At 25.2% G+C, this 18736-nt stretch overlaps 1 protein-coding gene across 1 annotated transcript; it reads left to right on the forward strand.

Annotated features, from left to right (window-relative positions):
• Nucleotides 1-2248: 2248 nt before the first annotated feature.
• LOC126898629 (kinesin-like protein KIF6) lies at nucleotides 2249-18590 on the forward strand. Its single transcript, XM_050672877.1, has 11 exons — nucleotides 2249-2348; nucleotides 3980-4006; nucleotides 6949-6991; nucleotides 7055-7169; nucleotides 7233-7380; nucleotides 7451-7702; nucleotides 7768-8002; nucleotides 8172-8312; nucleotides 15580-15847; nucleotides 16204-16316; nucleotides 18088-18590. Exons 2-11 carry the CDS (start codon nucleotides 3987-3989, stop codon nucleotides 18523-18525), a joined length of 1773 nt encoding a protein of 590 aa, XP_050528834.1. The 5' UTR covers nucleotides 2249-2348; nucleotides 3980-3986; the 3' UTR covers nucleotides 18526-18590.
• The last annotated feature ends 146 nt before the right edge of the window (nucleotides 18591-18736 follow it).

Raw genomic sequence — 18736 nt, forward strand, 5'->3', positions numbered from 1 at the left:
GTCTTGGTCTTGGTTTTGGTCTTGCAAATCTAGTCTTGTTCTTGTTCTTGGTCTTGCTTTGCTAACTCAGTCTTGGTCTTGGTTTTGGTCTTGCAAATATAGTCTTGTTCTTGTTCTTGGTCTTGCCCATAAAATCTTGTTCTTGTTGTGAGTCTTGTCACAATACTCTTGCAAAATCTTGCATTCATTTATATTTGTAACAATTTTCTACTTAAAAGGTTTAAATAACGAAGTTATCTACTTCAGTTTGTAAATTCAAATTTAATTTATATGCCATAGGATTTTTAAGTTAGAACTTAATATTAGCATAAACAATATGGATGATTTTTTTATGAATAGTTTGGGGTATTAAAAAAAAATAAACAAATAAATTAAATTATAAAAAAATAAGACGTTATTGAAACAAAGTATTTTTTCACTTTAAACTGATGGCGTAATATTGTCCGAATGGTAACGCAGCGGATGTGCGGTCGGGGAGGACGCGATTTCGATTCTCCTAGTCGGATAATTTTTTTTGCATTTTAATTAATTTTTTTCATTGAATAATGAACATGAATATATTTATTTTATGAGTTTACCAGTCGCCGGTTTTATGTATCGATTTTTAAAACCGGTTTTAAATAATAATCGCTTTCTGTTCATAGACACAGTTTTTAAAAATTATTGGTTTTGATTAACAAAACCGAAAAAAACTGTTATAACCAGTTTTTATAAAACCAGTTTCAGTCTCCGCTTTAGAAGTAAACAAAAATTTTATCTAATTTTATCATAATGTTTGAAGCACGGAATATTTATTTTTAATCTTCTTTAATTATTTAAAATTAATTAATTACAATTGAATGACAATAAATTTTGAAACATGATTGTAAAATTTTAAGTTAATCGGTAACATCAGCTCATAGGTAATATTTAATTTGAACAATACGCGTAATCAATAAAAATCAAAGTAAAATTTAATATTGTTGAATCTGTCATTAATATTCTTAACGATTTTAACCAACAACAATTTTTTTTTTTTTTTTGCAAGAGTGCAATACTCTTGCAGTTTTATTCTTGTTGTTGCAAGATTCTTGCATTTTGAGTCTTGGTCTTGGTCTTGTTCTTGCAAGTGTAGTCTTGTTCTTGTTCTTGGTCTTGCTAAAAAAGTCTTGGTCTTGTTCTTGTCAATTGAGTACAGTCTTGATGTTGGTCTTGCTGATATTATTACAGTCTTGGTCTTGTTCTTGGTTTCGTAGAAATGCAAGACCAAGCCATGACCGCAAGAACAAGAGTAATTCTGCTCATCACTATAGATAACCGAAGGCGTTCATCGTATTCTCTAATCTAATAAACTATCAACGACTCAAAGACTTCAAATACAACCTTTATTACTTTTCTATTTTTTTTATCTTCAATTGCTTTCAATGTACAATATTTTATTTTTTGTAAAATCGGTCCGATAGTACATTGTCTCGCCCAGTGGATTGGCGACCCTCATTTTGTATTTTTCAATGCTCCATGAAAGTTACAAATTTTATCTGTTGTGGCCAATCAATTTCATTTTTTTTATGTCATTTGTAATCTTTCAGATTTTTAAATTTAAATTGGTTACATTCTAGTTTATCAAGTCTATTTGTCATATTTTTTAAATATTAAGTTATATATTAAGGCCCTTAATATACTCTTAATAAAATTTCCAATTAGAGCGGGAGTTATCATTTTCAACCGGCTGTATTGGTTGTTTTTTAAGAATAACATTATTTTCATTGAAACTACCAGCTATTTTAGTGTAGGAAACATCTGTGTTACAGTTTTCGCAGATTTCTGTTGAAGATGTTGCACTGTGAATGTTATTTTTAAGTGTATTTTTTCTTCGGCTTTTCCACAATTGCGCGTATTTTGATTTTGTCTTCTTCGATTTTGAGTAATCTTCTATTTTATATTATTTACCACATTTTAAACAGATAGATTTTTTATAACAATAATAATAATAGAAGCTTGATAGTTTTTACACTACGGCAAACCTTTTTTCTCGAAGATTCTACTTTTATTTTATAATAACATAAACTATTTAAGTCTTATAAATCTGTTTTGTTATTTTGAGGATCTACGAATAATAAAGGTAATTCAATTTTATAATTGATTTTTCACTATTTTTGTCATAAGGATTTATTAGCTTCGATACGAATCTGAGAAGGTATTAATTTTATCATAATGTGTTTATTTTTTTTTGTGTCTGTCGCTACTTTTTCTCAGATCTCAATGAACCAATTATTCTCAACGATACGTCGAGATCGCAAATAGTATCTAGTATTATACTCAAAAATTGAAAATTGTGTGCTCGTTGAATGGTGAAAATCCATCAAAAAGTTACGATTTTTATAATAAGTAAATTTTGACATTTTTAAAATTTTTTTTCAAAAAATTGCAATAACTTATTGAAAAATGAATGAATTGAAAAAATTTGTTAAATTAATAATTTTTATTTTTTAGATAGAAACCTTAGATATTTTCCTTTCATTTGATGTAAACTTTTTGAAAATCTGATTTTTTACCTGCCTACAGGGGGGGATTCAAAATAGCAACTTCTGCACAAAAATGTAACTTTTTCAACTTAAGTTTTAAAAATGTTTCGGAAATACTCCAAGCTTCAAATATATGTTAAAATAAAGCTTATTTTATGGATTGTGAAATAAAAAAAAATTTGTCTAGATGAGTTATCTTCTACATGAAAATGGTTGTCGTATTTAAAAAACATGCAATTTTGGTTTTAAAATTTATGATTTTATTTTTTCAACGTTTATTACTATAACTTTTGGAAAAATGTATGGGGATTAATACAATTTTTTTTCATAAATTCATTATTTTTACTTCTTTCATTTGACATACTTTTCTTTAAAATCGGAATTTATACAGAGGGGGTTTAAATCTTTAAAAATGTGAGTAGAATGTAGAACTTTTTCAATTAACTTTAGGAAAGGTTCTGGAAATACTATACACTATAAATATATGTCAAATTAAAGCTTATGATAAATAATATTTTAATGTAAAAATCGCTGTATAAAGTATTAATATTTTAATACTTAATCGTAATCAAAGTCAATAAAAAAAATATAATTTTAGTCTTCTCTCGTTTGAAGAAATATCTTATTAATATTAAAATTATTTTATTAAATGATTTTTTTTGTGGCTCTCATTTATTTTCTCAGCCATCACTTGACTAACTATTTTTAACGATACATCAAATCATAACTAGTATCTAGTTAAAGATATTATCCTCAAAAATTGAGGGAAAAAAATCCCCTTTATCAAATAGTAAGCAATTTTCTATTTTATAAATGGGATATTTTTTCTTCAAATAGAAAGTTGCTTAACTAGCTTTTTCTATATAGATAATTAAAATCATTCATTTCTAATTTTTAAAGTATTTATTTTCGAATTGGGTTTAATATAATAATAGGTTTCAACTACAAAAAATTAAATAATTTTACTTATTTATTATTATTTTAACTCTATTTGTGTGGGCTACTATCAGTCTTTAATATCTCAAATTTTTTGGTAACATGTTGCATAAAAAAAAATTTCTAAAAAAAATGATTTTTAGTTTCACCTTTTTGTAATAATAAAATTTTATAATATCCTTAATTGAGTGATTTTTATAACAATTTTTAGATTGTTTTTAGCTCCGATGCGAAGCTGAGAAGGTATTGGTTTTACTAAGATGTGTTTTTTTTTTTTTGTGTCTGTTACCACTTTTTCTCAGCTCTCACCGAACCGATTTCTTTCAATGATACGTCAAAAGATCACAAATCGTATCTAGTCGAAGACATTACCCTAAAAATTGAAAAAAATTCCCTCGTTCCCCGTAAATGGGGGAAACCTCCGAAAAAATTACAAATTTAAAAATGGCTAATTTTCGAAAATTTTTCAATTTTTTTTATTAAAAACTGCCGTAACTTTTTAAAAAATAAACATATTAATATAATTCTTTTTTTTATAGATGCACGATGTCATTACCTATCATTTGGTATATTTTTTTTATAAATCTGACCTTTTACCTGCCCACAGGGAGGGATTTAAAATGACAACTTTTTTACAAAAAATAAATTTTTTCAACTTAACTTTTGAAAGTGTTCCAAAAGGTCTGACACTTTTATATATATCTTAAATTAAAGCTAATGTAATATACTTTATAATGGTAAAAAAAAATTTTGGACTTTATTTTATCTTCATGGTGAAAACAGACATTAAACTTCATAAAAAAAATACGATTTTTGTAAAAAAATTCTTTTTTATATTTTTAACTTTATAATGCTATAACTTTTTGAAAGATGTATGGATCAATATAATTCTTTTTTTTTTAGATGCATGATGTCTTTACCTATCATTTGGTATATTTTTTTTATAAATCTGACTTTTTACCTGCCTACAGGGGGGGATTCAAAATGACAACTTTTTCACAAAAAATTGACTTTTTCAACTTAAATTTTGAAAGTGTTCCGGAAAGTCTGACACTTTTATATATATCTTAAATTAAAGCTAATGTAATATACTTTATCATGGAAAAAAAAAATTTCGGACTTTATTTTATCTTCATGGTGAAAACAGACATTAAACTTAATAAAAAAAATACGATTTTTGTAAAAAAATTCTTTTTTATATTTTTAACTTTATAATGCTATAACTTTTTGAAAGATGTATGGATCAATATAATTCTTTTTTTTTGTGATGCATGATGTCTTTACCTATCATTTGGTATATTTTTTTTATAAATCTGACTTTTTACCTGCCTACAGGGGGGGATTCAAAATGACAACTTTTTCACAAAAAATTGACTTTTTCAACTTAAATTTTGAAAGTGTTCCGGAAAGTCTGACACTTTTATATATATCTTAAATTAAAGCTAATGTAATCTACTTTATTATGTAAAAAAAAAATTTCGGACTTTATTTTGTCTTCACGGTGAAAATGGCTACCAAATTCTATTATTGTGTGAAAATTCTCAATTTTATTTTTTACATTTTTAACTTTACAATGCTATAACTTATTGAAAAGTATATGGATCAACACAATTTTTTTATGAAAAATAATATTTTTTTATATTAGTTCTTTCATTTGACATACTTTATCTTAATCAGGATATTAATAAGGAACTAGCAGATAATGTAGCTTTTGAAATAATCCACCAATTTTTTAAAATTAAACACTATCTAAAGATTTGCATCGAAGCGTTTTTTTTTCGATAATGATTTTAATCACTGTCAGATATCATTATACTTGATTCAACTATGTCACGTCACCACTGTGCCGCGCCCCCCTGTGCTGGGGTTTTTTTTTAGTTGAATTAAATCATTAATATTAATTAAAATCTGAATTCTTCAATTGTAGATTTTTTTTAAACGCCAAAATTTACTTAGAAATCATTATTATTATTTTTATTTAAGTGATCTATTACGAAATAAAAGAAATAAAAAAAATATCGAGCTTTACTGATAAATTTAATATAAATAGTAATTATAAAATTTCCAGACTGCATATTAATTTTAATAACATAATTTTTTTTTATTCTCATAAATTTTCTATTTATAGATATAAATTTCGAACATATATTATACTTATAAGTCATAGAAATGCTAATTAGGAATAATAAAGGAAATAGGAATTCATTCTGCTTTTGGAACAATTCACCAATTTTTTAAAATTAAACACTATCTACAGATTTGCATCTAAGCGTTTCTTATGATAGTGATTTTAATTACTGTCAGATATCATCTATACTTGTCCCAACTATACCTCGTCCACACTATGCTGCTACTACATTATGCTATCGTTTTTTTATCCTTATTTGGTTAAACTTGCATAATGATCATTATATGCTAGGAATCTTTTAATTTCATATATTTCAATGTCAGGATGTAATCCTCTGATTACAATAAAAAACTTTTTTTCTGTTCTTAATAGATATCTATGATACTCAATTTAATTTTTTTCGTTCACTTTTAAAGTACGTCTGAAATTGTGTTCATTACCAGTCATAATTTTAAAATCATCGTTTGCAATAGTTTTTAATTGTTATTCATGATCAATGATCTCTTTGTGAGTTAATTTAGAAATTAAGTTGTTGATATTTTTCACACGCAGCTATTGGTGGTGGTTTATACATTTTTGGTGCTATTTTTAATAATTTTTTTTATTCTTTCACTTGTTTTTCTGTTGAATTAAATATAGTATCTGAGTTACAACCCAGATGGGTTGTAACTAATAAAATTTTTATTTTTATTATAGTCATGTATGCTCCTCACATGCTGGTTAATTTTTTGAGTTTTCAACTGTTCAATGCTTATTTGGAGCTCTACACCATTTTTCATAATGATTTGTTTTCACTTTGTAGTTGAGTCAAAATAATTTGATCAATTACAATTTGATTTGGCTGTGTAATTATACATGTCTATTGTTGACAAAAAATGGTGGCTCGAGTCATTTCAGACAACTTGACCTAATTCGCCGTTGGTACATTTTTTCATAGTAAGCGAAAAAATTGTTCGTTATTAAAAATTGTTAAACAATACGCGCAAATTAGACACTATAAATCGAAAAATACATGTTACTGCTTTAACAAATGAATCGCACCTTTTTGAATAGTTGTGATAAATTTTCCGTTTAAAAATGTATTTTACTCTTCTCTATAACTAATAATTAAACTTATAATTTAACTTATAGACCACTATCCACTGAATAAATTTGGTACTTGAATACTTAAAACAAAAATAGGACTACTTTCATTTAAAATATTAGATTTTATTTGACTATATATAATTTAGGTTCGTTTACTCTTTTATTTGTTAATTACTTATGTTAAGAATTTAATTTATTTAATTTAAATATTAAATTCTTTAATTAAATATAAAAATATTAAATTAATTTATAATACATTTTGATTAAATGTTAATATTTCATTTTTAATTTAAGGTTTATTGAAGGTTACAATGGCACAATTTTTACTTATGGACAAGTACGTAAATTATTAATTAGTTTTTTTGATTCCAAATAATCGGATAAAATTAATTTTTTATAGACCGGTAGTGGCAAAACTCATACAATATGTGGTACAACAAGTAAAGAAGGTAAAGGAATCATTCCGAGATCATTCGAACTCATATTCAGTACAATGGATAACAAAATAAAAAAGGGTAGCTAATTAAAAAAACAATTATCAAATTATATTTCACAGAAAATTCAAATTATGATTATAGATAAAATAGATTATGAAGTAAAATTTTCATATATTGAGATTTATAATGAAGTTGGCTACGATTTATTAAATTTAAAAAGAAGTGTACAGAATTTTAATATTGATGAAATGAGTGATGATCAGGATAGTGTAAATTCAGACCAACCCACGTAGATATTAAAAAAAATTAATGCTTGAGTTCAATTCTTGGTTGGGTTGATAAATTTATGATTTATATAGAAACAAAGTAACGTATTTATTCGACAAAAATGGGCGAGTTGTACTTCAAAATTTGACCTGCCATCAAGTAAATAATATTAATGACGCATTGGATTTAATTAACGAAGGTGATTTAAGAAGAAGAATATCTCCAACTCCAATGAATATTCAATCAAGTAGGTCGCATTGTATATGTATCATTCATTTAGTTCAAAAAAGCAAATATACAAGTCGAGTTTTTAAATCAAAACTCAATTTAGTTGATTTAGCTGGGTAGATATTATTTAAAATTATAAAAAAAAAATCATAACATAACTATAAGATATGCAATATTTTAGTTCTGAGCGAATATGGAGATCCCAAGTAGAAAAACAAACGCTTTCGGAAGCTCGTTACATTAATTTATCGTTACATTATCTGGAACATGTAATTGTAACTTTATCGAATTCAGTAAATAAAGTTCATGTACCTTATAGAAATTCAATGATGACATCATTGCTCAAAGGATCGCTAGGTGGAAACTGTGTTACTGCGATGATAGCTAATATTGTGCTGAATAATAATTGTATTTTAGTAAGTCCTCATTAGTTCTGCCATTTGATTAATCTTAACGAATTTTTTTATTGATTGAATAAATATTATTAGTTCAGTATATTTTAGATCGGTAACATAAAAATCAAATTGTTTAATTACTTCTATCATTTTAGAGTTGACTCAAAATAATTTTTCTATTCAAATACAGGAATCAATATCCACGTGTCGATTTGCTCAGAGAGTAGCTATTGTTGAAAACAGAGTAAAAGAAAATTGGTACTTAGATCCACAACAAGAGCTTGTTTTACTCAGAAATCAACTTGCTTTGACGAGAACACGTGAAAACGAAGTAAATCAAAATTTACGATCTTCATTTTATTATCTAGTAAAAAAAGTAAAGTTCAGTAGAAATCCATTAAAATGGTGTTTAGAAATTTTTTAGATTAGTATGGATTGATATCTAACAGTTTAATATTCCTATCCTAAAACGCTTGGATGTATATTTGAAAAATTAACCTATCCAGTAAAAATATATTATTTTCGACTTATGAATATATGTGATATATATGACTATGATATATACATAAATATTCTCTTACTATGCAAAACACAAAATCAGTCATTTATACTCAAAACTGTATTATTTTTGACATTAATAACTCCTAGAAATTAAAATTTCAGATAGTTTTTCTTCTTTTATATTAAAGTACATTGTATTAGTTTTAATTTGATGTAGGTTAAAGTTTTTTGGAACATTATCAAAAATTGAAAAGAAAAAAAAGTTAAATAATAATTAGGCCACTTTTGAGTGTATTAATAAATTATTTAATTCTTACGAATTAATTTATTTTTAAATGAATAAATTCATAACTAATTAAGAATGTAAGTTAATTTAATTCAACTAAGAATGTGAATTAAAATATATGTAAAAACGCTGCAGTCGACTAGTTAAAAATATATTGTTTTCAATTTTGACAATAATTAAATTTGTATATTATTTTATCCTTCAAATAATATATGAAATGAATCATTTATAAAAACCTACTCTATTACTTACAAGTTATGCTAAGAATTTTTTACTTTTGATTTCTTAATAACGTATATTTATACCTTACAAAAGTATCAACTATACTGTTTTAAATGCAACATACAAACTAATAAGCTTACATATTTTTTTTATTTTTCTTAAATTTGACATGCATAGTATTCCTGAAAATTTGGAGGGTCTTTATAACCCTCAACATGCGTTAATAGTTATCAATTTGTTTTTTAACAATTATTGTTTTATAGTTAAAATATTATAATGAAAGTTAGTATGGATGTTTTATTTTTTTTGTGGATGTGAATTCTTAAAAAAAAAGTATTTTAATTACAAATGCATTTGTAAACCTTGCGCAAAAGAAAAATATCATTTAATTATATGATTTTTGATTGATATTGAAAAAAAGTTAAAATAAAGATCTAATAAGATATGTCTAAAAAAAATTATCATTTTTCGTGTTTTTTTCTATATAAAATTTTTTTAAATTATTTATTGTAAATCAAATATTTTTAGTCAAACAAGAGCATGGGTAAGTAATCATATTTAAAACTCTCTTACAAAATAATAATAATAATAATAATAAAGATAAAAAAGATACAAGTGTTGTAAATAATTTCAAGGAGACTTTTTGTAGCTTTTAATATACTTAATAGATTTGCCCATTAAATATATTAAAAAAAGAACAGGGGGATCGCGGCACAGTGGTGACGTGGCATAGTTGGATCAAGTATAATGATATCTGATAGTGATTAAAATCACTATCAAAATAAACGCTTCCATGCAAATCTTTAGATAGTGTTTAATTTAAAAAAAAATGGTGTATTATTCCAAAAGCTACATTATCTGCTAGTTCCTTATTAATATCCTGATTAAGATAAAGTATGTCAAATGAAAAAGGTAATATAAAAAAATATTATTTTTCATAAAAAAATTGTGTTGATCCATACACTTTTCAATAAATTATAGCATTATAAAGTTAAAAATGTAAAAAATAAAATCAAGAATTTTCACACAAAAATAGCATTCGGTAGCCATTTACACCACGAAGACAAGCCCAGAGGTCAAATTTTTTTTTTCATAACAAAGTACATTACATTAGCTTTAATTTAAGATATATATAAAAGTGTCAGACCTTCCGAAACATTTTCAAAAATTAAGTTGAAAAAGTTAATTTGTTGTGAAAAAGTTGTCATTTTAAATCACCTCCTGTGGGCAGGTTAAGTGTCAGATTTACAAAAATTATATGCTAAATGATAGATAAAGATATCAAGCATCTATAAAAAAAAATTATATTAATATGTTCATTTTTGAAAATGTTAAGGCAGTTTTTAGTAAAAAAAATTGAAAAAATTAGCGATTTTTAAATTTGTAATTTTTTTGGAGGTTTCCCCCATTTATGGGGAACGAGGGAAATTTTTTCAATTTTTGAGGGTAATGTCTTCAACTAGATACGATTTGTGATCTTTTGACGTATCGTTGAAAGAAATCGGTTCGGTGAGAGCTGAGAAAAAGTGGCAACAAACATAAAAAAAAAAAAAAACACATCATAGTAAAAATAATACCTTCTCAGCTTCGCATCGAAGCTAAAATGTCGCTTCCAAGAAAAATGATCTAGTTATTAATAACTTAAAGATAGGCTATAATTTCAATTTCATAACTGAAATAATAATTAACTCATATAAGCTAGAAAATTGAATTAAGAAAATTTTTTTTCTATTTTTATTAAATCCATACTTAAAAACTTGATACATGTTTTCCATAGAGTTAACAAAATATGCAACTACATTAAAATTTTTATAATTTATCTGTAAAAATTACAACATTTAATATTAATATGTAATTAATAAATCATATATAATAAATAATAAATCATATAACTTATAATTAGGATATAAATAAGAAAATAGTAGTTGTTCTTTTTAGAATAATTATATATTGTCTTTTAAAAATGAAAACTTTTTAAAAGTATTTTACAAAATTAGTAATAAATTCAAAAATGGGATGATATAAAAAATCTAATTGCACATTTGAAATCGTCGCAAAAATGGGTTTAGAAAAGTATATTATATTAAAAGTAAATATATTTATATGTAACATCAATTTTATTTTTAATATTGCATCAAGCCCATCAATGTTTTTACACGTTTGTCATAAAAATAATAACTACTTAATAATTTCTCCATAAATATTACAATACTAAATTATTAAATAACAATTTCATTTATATGTTTAATTGCTATAATGAATATTTATTCATAACACTTCATAAATCATAAAACTTTTTAACAGAATATAAATAAGGAAATAAGTGTTCATTTTGGTTTTGGAATAATTTACCAATTTCTTAAATTATACACTATTTACCGAGTTTCTTATGATAGTGATTTTAAATATTGTTAGATATCGTCTATACCTATTCTAACTATACCATGTCACCACTGTGCTATCGTTTTTTTATATTTTAATATTTTTTTAAGGTCCAATAATTTTTACTATAAAATAAATTGAAAATTTATTGACATCATTTAAATTATATATTTTATAAATTATGAAAATATTTCTCGCAATTCAATTTGAAGTTGTACATTCTTCAATGTTAACATTTTATTTACTTATAATTTTACAACTGTTAAAACAAAGGCGGCATATAATAGAGTTGAGAATATAAAAATATCGGATTGTTTTTAAGTTGTGCTCTAGTAAATGTTATATTATTTTGTCAAAACAGCAAGTTGGTTAATAAATTTTGTGGATAATATCAGTTTTTTTACATTTCACAAATAGAACATATATCAGGTCTACATGACGAAGAAGTAATGATGAATACTTTTCCTGCGATGATTGTAATTTTTATCTAGTCCACATAAATAATGTAAAAGTAATACTATATGGCAGTGCAATGAATATCTACTCGATAAAAACATTGAGTCTTTATTGTTTGTTAAAAAACCTTATCTGAATATTTTTTGAAAGATAATATTTTCAACTTGATGTAAAATTTGATCATTAGGACGTGTATGTACCGCTGCAAAATTTAATATCGCAAATGCGCTCAAAGAGTAACAAATAAAATCATAGTTACGAAACGTAGTGGAATCTGAAAATGAACTTTTATGACTCTCATAATTTTGAATTTTAGTTTAATTCATTTTTGAATCTATTATTTAGTTTATAATTATTTTGTTATATTAATTGCATCTTATCAAGTCGGATTATTTGTATAAACTCATACACAAATATGTAATATATACAGGTTGATTGTTTTGTAATGTAAATTGTTATGTAAACTACTCAATTATTTTGCAAAATAAATAAAATATTGAAAAACAATTTTTTATTTTATTATTAGTTACATAAATTTCTGCAGCTATTAATTACTAATAGTAATAACTCTTATAACTTTAATAGTTGTCGACTTTATTTTTGCTTTGATAAAAAACTGCGAAGCTAAGAAGTTATTTGTTTTGTGATCGTAGCATGTCCATAAAAACTGGCAGACCTTATAGGGCAGATTTTGATGAAATATATGTCAAAAGACCTCAATTTAATTTATTTACAGATATCCCCTTCAAAAACTCTAAAAAGACCCTTAATTTCTAAAATTTGGAATAATATCTTAAAATGTAGAAGCCGTCAAAAACTATAAAAATCATCAATTTTTTCTTCATTTTAAAGTAGCGTTAATTTTCTTAAAAACAGACAAATCTTTATAAAATGTTAATAGAATACAATAAAGATTAATAAGTCAATAATTTTTTAGGTGTGTTTAGAAAATAAAGGGAATTTTTGTATTTTGAAAAAAGTTTTTATTTATTTATATACATTAATGTTGTCGCCTTCAAAAGAGTCCCCATTAGATATTATGCACTTGTGCCAACTCTTCTTCCAATCCTTGAAATACTTCTCAAATAAATCTTTGGGATAGCCTTCAGCTCATTCAGCGATGCGCTTCTAATGTCATCTATGCTTGTAAAACGACGGTCCTTTAAGGTTCTCTTTATTTTTGGAAATAGAAAACAATAACACGGATCTATGTCTGGCAAATATGGAGGCTGGGGCATCGTTACTGTATTGTTTATGGCCAAAAATTCACGAACAAGCAATGAAGTGTGAGCAGGTGCATATCGTGGTACAAAAGCCATGAATTGTTTTACCACAAATCCAGGCGTTTTTTTCGGATTGCTTCACGTAAATGGCGTAGGTAGTACTCCTTATTGACCGTTTGAGCTCATGACAAGAATTCATGATGCATTATGCTATTAAAATCAAAAAACACAGTAAACATAACTTTCACATTCGATTGCTCTTGTCAAGTTTTTTTCGGTCTTGACAATTCAGAATAAATCCATTGGGACAATTGAGCCTTAGTTTCGACGTCGTATTCATAAACTCCTAATTCATCACCTGTTATAACGTTTCAGTAATTCTGAATCGTCGTTGACTTCATTAAGTGACTCATAAGCAACTTCCATTCGCCGCTGTTTTTGTTCAAAATTCAAAAATTTTGGAATAAATGCATATGGCATGAACCAATCGATATCTCAACATCAGCGACTTCTCTGATTGTGATTCGGCGATTGTTCATAACCATTTTTTTCACCTTTTCCGTGTTGGATGTTAATCTGCTGGGGCGTCCGGAGTATGCATTATCTTCAACGTCTTCTCGGCCATCTTGAAAACGCTTATACAACTTGTAAACCCTTATTTTACTCATGGCAGACTCACCATAGATCTTTTTTAACATTTTACATACTTTGTTACCTTTATTTCATTTTTTACGCAAAATTTGTTACAAATCCTTTGATCATTTTTTTTAACAGACGAAAATCTCCGAGCTCATAGAAGCACGTTTAACCTAAGCGGCTGCCACTGAAAAATTAAAAAATTTAATTTAATAAAACTTCAGGGACAAAAATTTTGATAACCGGACTCTCTAAATTCGCGAACTAAAGAAATTCCCGATATTATGCGAACACACCACGTATTTTTTATTTATTTTCTATTAATTTCTTTTTATATGTTGTTCATAAAAATCAAATGGGAAATTTAAACACAGTAAGGTAGCAGTGGTCAAATAATTTTGCCAGAAGAGGAGATAAAAAACTTTTGTGATAAAAAATTTTGTATGCGCTGTAATCTGAGTATTTTTATTTGTATCGACTATATAAGGATATTATTGCGAATTACTGAATAAAAATAAATAACTCTCTTTTTGTTAAGATTCCAAAATATAAAATATGAAAATTATAAAAATTGTTAAATATGATATGTCAATGAGGGGATTTATCTACTTAATGTTCTGCCATTGATCGTCACAGTGGAAAAGGATTTAACAAGACTAATTATGCATGTAAAATTTTTTGTTCATATTAGTATTTGAAACTTTTCTGAGACAACTAATTATTCTAGATGTATATTGAATTGAAGCTTTTGAATTGTATTTTATTTTCAACAAAAAATTTGAACTCGTGACTTCGGAACGTCTAAACCTATATTAAATTAAAATTTGTTTAAAATATTTTATGATGAAAAAAAGATGAAACATCTCGATGATTTAACAAGCCTTGATAGATACGCATTACAATTACTCTTTTATAATAGTGATAGTTTATCATTGTCAGATATCATTAACACTTATTTAAACTTTGTCACGTCCTCACTGAACTGGATTTTTTGTTTTGATCTTTTTGAATCCATTTTTAATAATAAAAAAAAATACATAATAATAATTGTAAAAATATCAATATAGTTCTCTACACGTTAAACACTTTCAAAAGATTAAATTGAATGTATTAATTAGTAATAAGTGATAACGTTTTAAGAACAACCATAAGAGGCGTTGAAGTTTGTTCAGTATAGTACAATATCTGCATAATTAACACATATTACCATCGATAAATAAAAAAAAAGAAAGAGTGAGACTTGTGCCTCTCCTTATATACGTTACTGAACACGAACATGGGAACAATTTATTGTTTGAAGTTGTTAAGCTATGTAATCATGGACAACTCTACCCATAATAATGTACAATAATAATAGCTTTATAATAGTACGGGTCTCAACCCACTAAACGGTTACGCCGTTCAGTGACTACAGTGCAGTTCTTGTATATGTGGCGAGCTTACAAGTGGTAGAACAGTTGCACTATCAAACCGTGACATTAAACGGTTAAAAAAATATGATTTTTAAAATCGATAAATTTAGACATTTTATATACTTTTTTTCTTATTATCACAATTTTTTTAATATGATCTTTTAGCTTAGTATAATTGGCTTCTATAGTATATGGATTATATAGTACCACAGAAATATTTTTCGTTTTAGTGGGGTAAACTTTCTACTCCCCACAAAAGTTATCTCTATAACAACATTCGAATTACAAAGTTTTCAAGTCAGTTAATAAAAATGTGTACTAATACTTATGTAAAACATACTGATATTATGTTCGGAATTACTTAATAAAATGTATAAATGCATATTGTACCAAGTCCTAATAATAACAGTTATATATATATATAAATTAAAAAAGTATGTCATTTTAAAACCAATAATTACAGTTATATTTATATTAAAGGACCTATTGTTGGACGAAAACGAAATTGAGGAGTGTAAAGATACTGTATTAAGATTTTTGAATGATGAAAATTCAAAAATTATTATGCCACGGAAACGTAACCAAATAAAATATTGTTTTGAACTGATGAAAAACGCCATTAAAGCCAAAAAAGAAACTATATCAGAAAATAAGCGAACAAATACAGATGAAAATTTTACAAATTTAGATCCAGTTTCTTTACTTACGAGTTTAAATTGTAAAATGAATTTAAAGGATACAAAAATAAGTAAATAAAGTATTTTTAAAAAAATTTAATGTTTGAACCTCGAGAAAATATAATTTTCCAGAATAGAATTTATTCAATTCATAGTTCTGAAGTTACAATTACATATAATTAATTATTAAATGATCAATTGTTCAGGAGACAAAAAAACTTATTTTTATAATCTCTAATTTATAATCTCAATATTATTTAATACCTTCAAATTAATTATTTTTTTAGTTACAATTTTTAGATCGTGCCATGTTTTGTAAGTGTTTCAATGAATATTTTAATTTTATATTTTATTTTTCTTGATATTTTACTAGTAAATAATTAGATTGGAATTTTTTCTTTATATTTTTAATGAATTATTTTTTTAGCTATGCTTATTCATAATCATCAAACAATGAAAATCAAGTTTGCTGCTAGTACAGATGAAAAGTTCATTAAAAAAATTAGAAAATTAAAATGGGATGCTTATGAAGATTTAGATGTAAAAAAATTTATTTACCAAATAAAATAATATAAACCACATAAATATCCACTAGATTTTTCTTAAAATAATTATGTTAAGAAAAATATGTTTAATATTAACTATTTTCCATATTTCTTGATTTATAAATTATTAATTACTTTTTTAATTCATCTATTATACCTTATAAGCGTGTAATTTTTTTTTTTTTTTGTTAAATGGAAACATATATGTTGAATAGCTAATAAAATAAAAAATGATCTAATTAAGAAAATAATTGGTCGATAACAACTTTTGGACCATTACTTTGAAAGTTTTTAATAATAATTTATTAGTTAATTTATAACAAAGCGGAAGGAATGGATAATGTCTAATTATAAATATTGATATGCATGCACTTCATCTTTAGTATATATATTAAAATGGTAAAAAATTGTGAAATGCATGTTTAAAGTTATTATCATACAGTCATTTCCTTAATTGGAGTATTATTTAAATGATTTTACTTAAATATATATGTTTCTATTAAAAAAATAAAGACGATATTTTAAAAAGATATAAAGAATAAATTAAAATAGTAATCTATAACTGAGAAATTGAGAAATATATGAAAAAAAATACATAATTTTCTTTAACATAATTATTATTTTAAGAGAAATCGAGTGGCTAATGTCAAAAGGATAACTGTGTATATTGGTGGATTCAAAACTTTTAAAATATAAAGGAAATGTTTGCAATGTTATGGATAGATGAACAGGGCCGCATTTAGGGGATAATGAGTGTTATTACTCCTTCCGTGTTTCTTGTTTCTTTAAGTCCTGATATTTATAAACTAACATCTGAGATGTGCAATCTATGGTCGAAGCTTAAAAAATTTGTCTGTGGGGCTACAGTCATTCAATTTCATAATTTAAAACTTAAAGTGAAGCTTACTTTTCCACATCTCTTATCTTTCTTTATCATTTCCTGTTCCTCAATAAATATAGTTTATTCGGGAACAACGATTGTTATTATGAATATTTAAGCCCCCACAGTCACCATATAAATTACCCAAATGATACACCTCACCAAATAATTCAAGTTTAATCACTGAACCTGTATAAGTAAATTTAGTTAAGTTCATGTCATACCATAAGTTTTCATATGAGTTGTAATAAAATTATTAAATATTAATAAAAAATTATATCTTTAATGACCTATTTAATTAACTTTAATTATATAGACTTTTCTTCTAGAAAACAATAATTTCTTCTACTACTGCCAGTGGCGGTCTAATTGTTTCCCGCTTCTGACATTTTGTACAATTTTCATTATATATATTATTTATTTTGGATTCTTAATGTATGATAATTCTATTTATAAATTATTAAGCATAGTTAATATGAAAAAAATATAATTCCTACAAATTTGTGAAATTAAATTTTAAGTTTTAATTATTATTTATGAGTAGGTAAATTCAACTAGGTACTATTCTAAAATAAATTAAATATTTAAAATAGGATTAATATAAAATATAGAATAAGCCATTTGCACATGTGTATATATAATTCGCAATAACATCTTGATACAATGATAAAAAAGGTTTTGAGTTAGAGGGTACAACTCTCATGAAGATTTTTATTATAAGATTTGTCATCCCTTCCATGGCCAAATTATTTGATCGCCACTGACAACTGCAATTATTTTTAATATTCTAATAATTTTAAGAAGCATCGCGTAACAATTATTTCTCTTTTTAAAGTTATTAGCATAAATATTAACTTAATTATAATTAAATTTATAATTTATGCAGACTTTAAAAAAAATAAGTGAAGACATGCACAAAGAAGGTATGGAAATGGGTGGTGGTGATTTTTTGGTATCAGATTCAGTGTCAACTTTAAGGTGTGGTGAATTACCCCAGTTTGATGTACCAAAATCTATCTGTAATAATAACTTGGCAATAAGTTCTACAATTAATTTAAAAAATGCATCAACTAATACTACAAAAGTTTTTAAAAGAACATGTGATAATTTTGTTCACATAGTACCATGTTTTCAACATCAGACTTATAAAAAATTTACTTCTCTTACTGACGAATTACACCAAATTTCTAACTGTGGTGAAAATGAAGTAAACGATTTAACTGTTGTTGCATTTGATGGACCATCGTACATAGACAATAGTAATTATCGATTTCTAAATAGAGATACATTAGAAGATGATGAAATTAATAAAGATTTTAGTTAATAATATTTAAAAACCCAAATTATTACATTTTCGTTATTTTTTAATCGCTTTTTATTTAACTATTATACATATTTTATAAATTTTTTTTTAACTTACTCATTTAAAAAATTGTCAAACATTAATCCAAAGGTATGGTTTAAAAATTATATATTTTTGACTTTCTATTGTTACTTATTTTACTATTTATTGCTATAATTTGATCTCAGTCAAA

The sequence above is a fragment of the Daktulosphaira vitifoliae genome, unplaced genomic scaffold (assembly GCF_025091365.1).
Source record: "Daktulosphaira vitifoliae isolate Bord-2020 unplaced genomic scaffold, ASM2509136v1 Scaffold_2, whole genome shotgun sequence".
NCBI lineage: Eukaryota > Metazoa > Arthropoda > Insecta > Hemiptera > Phylloxeridae > Daktulosphaira > Daktulosphaira vitifoliae.

Bases quoted from the DNA above. Each gene is read 5' to 3' on its own strand.
- LOC126898629 (XM_050672877.1), top strand. From the start codon at position 3,987: ATGTCATTACCTATCATTTG. The intron at 7,381-7,450 runs GTAGATATTAAA...TGATTTATATAG, and splicing joins GTAAATTCAGACCAACCCAC to AAACAAAGTAACGTATTTAT. The intron at 7,703-7,767 runs GTAGATATTATT...GCAATATTTTAG, and splicing joins AATTTAGTTGATTTAGCTGG to TTCTGAGCGAATATGGAGAT.